This window comes from Atta colombica, unplaced genomic scaffold (assembly GCF_001594045.1).
Source record: "Atta colombica isolate Treedump-2 unplaced genomic scaffold, Acol1.0 scaffold155, whole genome shotgun sequence".
NCBI lineage: Eukaryota > Metazoa > Arthropoda > Insecta > Hymenoptera > Formicidae > Atta > Atta colombica.
In genome coordinates, this window is record NW_017259245.1 from 2,415,139 (window position 1) to 2,422,758 (window position 7,620).

The 7,620-nt window shown below is 34.6% G+C and overlaps 1 protein-coding gene across 1 annotated transcript in view; it reads left to right on the forward strand.

Annotated features, from left to right (window-relative positions):
• Positions 1-7,620, forward strand: part of LOC108685589 (retinal guanylyl cyclase 2) — a 22,628-nt gene that overhangs the window by 5,299 nt on the left and 9,709 nt on the right. Inside the window, exons 5-9 of the mRNA XM_018190448.1 lie at positions 2,436-2,811; positions 4,161-4,459; positions 4,883-4,988; positions 5,554-5,656; positions 6,713-6,925. Of these exons, the coding sequence (XP_018045937.1) occupies positions 2,436-2,811; positions 4,161-4,459; positions 4,883-4,988; positions 5,554-5,656; positions 6,713-6,925 (1,097 nt within the window). The remainder of the gene's footprint in view (positions 1-2,435; positions 2,812-4,160; positions 4,460-4,882; positions 4,989-5,553; positions 5,657-6,712; positions 6,926-7,620) is intronic.

Sequence of the window (7,620 nt, forward strand, 5' to 3'; positions counted from 1 at the left end):
GAAGTAACTACTGAAACTATTAGATTGAGGATTAAATGGCGCGAGCTGACGCACCTTCATTCTGAATGGCGACCGACACAACGTGTACACGCGTCCCTCTCATCCTTTCCTTCTGTTTCCTTCTGAAAGCCCTTCGTGATCGAGAACGTTTATGCAGTTTGCTCCACGATTCGTACGACGCAATTTGATGACGATGCCATCAGCTCCGCACTATTCCAAATGGTGTTCACAACTTCTACTAACTAATCCTTTAATTACGTTCCTTTGTCGCTAAATAATGTAAATTTACATAAGGTGTCTCGGAACTTTTAACTTTTATTCGATTTAATCTGATTCAAAGTTGATTTATATTCTTCGCTAATACGTACCAGAGATACCAAAGGTCTTTTATTGAGCAGCGATCTTTTAGCTTTTGCAGGGAAGTGACAAAATTTTATCATTTTCCGAAATGCGAATAATGTCGAAAAAGAGTGAATCCCTCATTAAAATAAACATGCAGATTTATAACATTTCTGCAAAGTAAATTAGTTTAAAAATTAATATCGCTCATAAAATCAAGTAAAATAAAATGAAAAAGAAAAGTAAAATAAGATAAATAAATATAACGCGGCAGTATAGATACATGCAAGTTATTGCTGTTTATTTGCCCTTTGAGAATTGATTTAAATGAAAATCTATTTTTGAATCTTTTTACAAATCTTTTATTCTGCACTTTTCGTAGGAATGAAAACAGCTCAATAAGCGAAATTCCCAGAGTAAAAATAACAGACAAGAAAATTGTTCCCGCATGTATGCGGTATGTGTTTATAGAGGGTCGTGAAGTTAACAACGTCTTTCTAAATGTTTCCTCCGTACATAAAAGACATAGACGAGACTTATATCCGGCCGCTGAGCCAAGCTTAACGGCAATAAAACCCACCTGCAACCAATCTACAGGTCTCTCAACTGTAATGTGTATGAAAAAAGAAGAACATTGTGTGCCATCCGAAAATCATTACGCAAAATGAAATTTTGTCGCAGATTATTGTAATTTTTTTACATTACGTCATTGCTGCGTAATCACGCGTTTCAACATCTCCGCAACTTATAATTAATTAACGACAAGTTTACGCTTGGCGATGTACTTGCGATGTAATGCAAATGAATCGAATAATGGCACGGCGTGACTTATTTAAGAGCAAGCCGAAATGACGTACACCTCCATATGAGATATATAGTTAAAGCTCGTTTTAATTAATTTCAGCCTCATGAATGAACGGTTTGCTTTGCGTTTCACGGAAATAAACACGATCTATCGCGAGTCTGGGGAAGGTATAATTATAATCATATGTCAATGTAAATTTAAAGGGCACGAAATGGCATTTTCTATATATGAGAGGATCTTGCCTGTTCAATTATTGTGCCAAGAATTTGTTTTGTCATTGCAATATACATATCAGAGTTATGATTATATTTCGTGAAAGGCAATGTTTTTTTGCCACTCTTTCTTCCTACAGTTAATTAATATTAATTAGTCTTATATAATGCTTCATCTTCAATATTCTCTGTAACATTTTAATTAAAATTTTTAATGTATCTCTCAAAGTTATAAAAATATATAGTTATTTAATCTCCATTCGATTGATCATCTCTTGTCCGTTAGCTTTAATATGTCAATTTTTGATTTATCTTTCTCTTCAATGTGCCCTTTCCCTCTATTCCGTTCTTTTTCTCATCTGTACATACGTGTTTAGAGTAAAGAGTATGTTGTACGTAAAGACAAATATATGATTTTACGTAAATCTGTGATAAAAAAGATGAAATTTACTATTTCCTCATTTCTCGTATTGATTAAATATATTTTTTGATTTTTAATATTTTTTTTATAAAAAATTAATAACTTGTCGGAAATATTTGGAATTTTTATCGAATATTTATCCAATTAAAGATATATGTACTAAACGAATCGTTTTAGTGATCATATCTAAAATATATGGCAGTTATCATACTATTGAATCCCTTATGCCTAATCTCTTAATGCCAAGACTAAGCACATAGAACTTACTAATAAATTAAGGTTGATTTATTAATGAGATCAAAATGCTGTAATAGATCCTAAATACAATTCTCTATATAATATTATAATATCACTGTAATTTTTCATATATTGATATTCACGAAGGCCTTAATTCTTATAAAAGTATTAGAAAGAGATATAGTCTTTTCCTCTTTATCCATAATTATTAATGTAATATGAATAAATCAAATTCTATAAATATTGTAATTGCAAGTAATAATACTAAATAACAAATAATTCCATTATGATTGGAAATTGCCTGTCCAAACTCTCTTTCGTTTGGACTTTTTATTTATTTACCTCCACGAGTATTTCATATTCCTTTTTACATATGTCATATATATCCACGCAAACTAGCTTGATCCCTTTTTTGTGTCAGCTACGGTGCTTTGTCTGCCATTGCTCGACGAGATGACGAGTCGCGTTCTGATCGAATTGAACGTCGCGTGGCAAACGCACATCCAGAATTCTGTCATTCTGATGGTCCACACGGAAGATATCGATCTCTTTCTACCGAGAAACGACTCGTCGCCTACATCGCTCTCCACTGATCCATCAACTCTGGTCCACTCAGCGATTACTCAGTCTTCCAATTTTTCTACCTCGAATGTAACTCGCGCTGGCCCGTATGCAACCCCAGAGAGAGACGAGAGAATGCAAAAGGTGCAGCATACCGCACGAAGATTCGTCCCACCAAGGAATCTCAGCAGCACCACGATAGAGAATCTACTTGTGGTTACGCCGCTTGATCAGAGGTAATCAATCATTAACAACGTTAACCGGAGATATTTCATTGATGTGAGTAGTTGCGAGTTTAGGATATTCTGAAGCCGAGGAATAGTACAGCTTCTTCACGGAATATAAAATTAGATTCTTCAAAATATTAACTGACACAAAGTATATAGATTACTTTGTTATATACATATAGTTTTATTCATAAATAATAAAATGTTATATAAATAATAAAATCAATTTTAATTTCCTATTGATTAATTTTGACAATATAAAAGGTCTTATAATATTCATAACTTTCCTTATTGGATTCAAATTTATTTTCATTGCATTATCCCATAGTAAATAGTATATCGTTCGTAATGAATAAAATTCTTTCTGCGTCATGAATATGTATTTTGTATTTTTTTAAAAACTCACGAAATGGATCAACAAGTTAATACTCAAGTCTTAATTATTATTAATAATCGCAATTAAGTCATCCGCAAATGTCTAGTTGAGTAAGAGTATAGCAACGGATCATGAATAATTCTGCAGTCATGTTGGCAAATTAATTAACGTCCTTATTAAAATTATGTAATTAATCATTTGTTCTTCAGAACACTTGTAGCTTATTTTCTTAACAAGAAGGGATACAAGTACTAATACTAGAGATGATTTATAATGGCAAAAATTCCTGTTGCCTGGAAAACCCTTCCAAGATGAAGTTTTATAGATCCTCGGAATATACGTAAAAAATATTAGCACACCGTAATGCAAGCAACAGTTTTTACTTTTTTAGAGGCACTTATATATATACTCATAATAATTAAAAATGTATAACTTTGATCAAAAACATCATATGAAACATATTTTGCTATGTTATGGTAAATCAATGTTAACATATTCAAAAAATATGATTGCAAAATATGATGAAACAATATGATGAAATATTTATTAAAATACTTAAACATTATTCGTTTCCTTTTAGTTTGAAAATATTTACAATTTAAAATGCGTCATATTTTTACATACAATTAGACTTCCACTAATTGTTTAATACTTAATAGACAAAACTCGAGTGGAATATACATAGATTGTCTAAAAATCAGCAGAGGAGTCGACCTTAATTGAAAGATCTCCCTTGTCGGATCGAGGTATTAAGGCCGTAATTACGAAATTCCTTTCGAACATGACGATCCTGAATTATAATACAAATCGCGCCTGTCGAATAATCGAGCCAAGTTAATTGTAGGCGTCGATCCGTATAATTCGCGCCATGATTAACTTATGGGAAACTTATGGGAACAGCCTGCGATGTCCTAGGCGCGGCAGAGCGTCGCGACGTTACGTCGCCTTCTCAAGAGACGCTTTCTCTCGATTTCTTGTGCAGGTACGACGTGAAGAAAGTCCTCAATGGCACGCAAGATTACGCGACGCTGGCGTTGTTCGATCGACTGAACGAATCACTGATCGTGTTAACACGTGATAACAGCAGTCTTGACAGCCACAACAACAAGATGTACACGTATGCCCTGATGAATTGGCGCGACGCCGGCTGGGAGCCAATCCTTGCGGTAGTCGAACGGCATCAGCAATTGCTGGTCCAGCAGCTGATACCAAGCGCGGTAGCATTTCTTAACATCGAGGCGCCTGATTTGCCATCTTGCGACGTCGACGGCGACTGCCAGAGTAAGTTCGCAAGAAATGCAATAATAAACGCATTCGCGTTTGTCTCTTTATGTGACAATTTTATCGTAATTAATACGACACCGAGAACAATATTTCAAAACGCGGAAAATCGCGGTGTAAACCAATCTCTCTGTGATGTACAATTAATAATGCAATGTATATGTCATGGAAGCGATATTAAAGGAAAGAAAATATTTATTGAGTTTATTATTTATAATGCACGATGCTGATGCAACTGAGTTGCGATACGATCGGGGAAGGTACTGTCAAAAATAGGATGGGTTAATTGCGGTATAGGGAAAAGCTAAGGAAGGGTCCTCCCTTTGTACCTTTCTGATCGGGATCGATAGACAGCTCCCTCGATTCCGAAAATATCGCCCGATAATCCTAATGAGATAATGCTGTGCATTAATTATTTAACAGATGGCTTGGCCGACATGTCTTCTTTCCGTACCACACATATCGTAGCTATTATTCTGGGGTCGCTGCTGTTCACCTTTGTCGCCATCGCCGTCGCGATTATAATCCGGTGAGCGATCACTTTATCACGTTATACATCATATCGTTTACAGCCCGTAGCCAAACCGTAGAAAATGCGTCAACGCCCCCATTGTTCCTAATCATCAGAAATATTTCTTTTTTTTTCTCTGATGCGTAAATGTACAATTTTAGAATTAATGGCAGTTTTTCAAGAGTAATGTCTTGAGTTTTGATTTAATTGATTAGCGTTTTTGTAATTTTTTTGAATAATTAGAAAATTGATAAGTTACGATAAATCTTCTCGCTTTATTAAATTTTATCTTCAACTTTATTAAAATACTTTAATACTAAAGTATTTTAATAAATGTAAGTAAAAAATATATTACTAAATATATTAATTGTAAGATATATTTAAATCTATATTATTTAATACAGATTTAAATTATCTATCACTAGAGAATTTTAATTTTTACAAAATAGAAAGCATTGAATAAAAATATTTCTGAAATTTTCAATGATTTTCCAAGCATTTATATACATACATACTTCATAAAATTCTTAGATCCTTGTAATTCTTAAGATTTAATACTGGATACATTACAAATTTATTCTAGCAAGCGACTGCTTAAGAAAAGAATGTCGAAAGGTCCGTACAAAATCATTCTAACGACGTCGGACTTCGTTTTTCCTCAAGTGCCTCCAGTAGATTCCAGAACGGTGAGTGGAATTTTATTCACGACATGACAGGAGCTTTTAATCCTTTCCTTTCAGTGCCGCCAAAAGGATTAAAGAATCCTCGCGTAGAATTACTAAAGTTATTAATGAAGTTCCTTAGTTGCTTCTTTTATCAATGTCTTTGATCATTCCTATGTGAAATATTCCGCAAATGCCGTGAAAGATATTAATATCTGTTGCTAAACTTGTCGATAAATTTACGTTGTTATAAAAATTCTGTAGTGTTTATCTATTATATTCTATGATGTTTACCTATTATATGTCTAAACAAAATCATAATCTGATGTCCTACGTATATGATGAAAACAATTTTTCGCTATCATTGAAATTGTGAAGTCGTGTTAGCACTGCGGACTAACTTTACTTTGCGGGAGAAATTCTTCTTAATATGATGCAATGCGTTCCATACGAGAAGACTTGCTACGGTCTTGATAGGACATATATTTTACTCGAGAGAGAATGGTCGCTATATGAGCTCCTAAATTATTTGTCTCACGTAGTAGAAATAGCTGATAAAAATGCTAAAGTCACACCGTGATACCAGTTCACACGACTTAATTGAATCGCTGAGCAGACTTTAAACATCATTAGTACATTAAACGTTACGAATACTCGTCGTAATCTTCACTTTAAAAAGTGATGTTTTTTTATGATTTGGACTTTTATGATTCAACGACTGCATGCTTGACATAAAAGAACGATGTAAATTTCTAGAATGTGATTTTTCCTCAAAGAATTTATATTCACAAATTACTATAAAGAAATATATCATAATAGAGATATCTGTAAAGCATAAAACAAAAACGATGAATGTTTTATACAGCATTCCGCATAGCTTATTTAAGCATGTAAAGCATTGTATTATCTAGCTTCGATTTCTCATACTTAGGTACAGCTTTTTTTTGTGTCAAGGACTAGGCGGAGTTGAGATTTCGGTAAACATTTTCTGTAGCTCGAATCTATTACTTTGCATCTTACGTTCAAATGACTTTCACGATAAGACACATTTTATCGCACACGACTTGTGCGTGTTCTCAGGTAGACGAAGGCATCGAGGCGATGCTGTGCTGCTGGCTGCAGCAGCTGCAGGAGTTTGGCGGACCGGAAGTCGAGAAACCGGATTTGCTCCAGCTCGGAAGCGTGAATTCGCTGAGGCCATACCTGCAGGCTAGCGGCGGGAACATAACAAGACATACCTTTTTCAAGGATCCTCGCGCTAGATATAACGTGAGTATATGTATAAAACACGATGTGCCATTTAACAATCACGCCGAATACACTTCGCTCTCACCTCGTCTGCAAAACTCGAAAGCTACGTCTTCGATCCTCTATCCCGTTCTTATCTTGGCTACAGATTTTAATCTCTGTTGAACATATTGATCCAGTTAGGATTTACTAATATAATTTACGGAGGAACGCGACATGCGATGATAGACACGTAGAAATAGTTCACCAATATTTTCTAGTGTCCAATTTTACATCGTTCCTATGTGTATAAAAAGAGACTAGAGTGAGAATCAGTGCGGAGAAAAAGAAGACTTGTCCCATATATCTGCTTTCAAGGCATTATCGGTATTCTACATTGTATACCTTCGCCCTTGCAAACAATTTCACCCTTGATCACTTCCGAGAATTTTCTGCTTGACATGATGCACGGTATTATCCGACAGCGCTAAGAATATATATTCCGAGACATATATCGATATTCATTTCCACGCGTCGTAGACGTCAGTCATACGGTGACGCTGATTAATGCCGTAAGTTTTGGAATATGATCAGAGCGATAAGAACCTTTTGCACCTAATGAAGATTGATAAGACAGTATTAAAACATGTTGCTAACAGCTGCGAACTAATCTTCGATCTAGTTCAATGTCAAACTCTTTTTCTCTGATATAAGTCAATATGTTACAAGATTCGATGGATATAATGTTATATATATATATA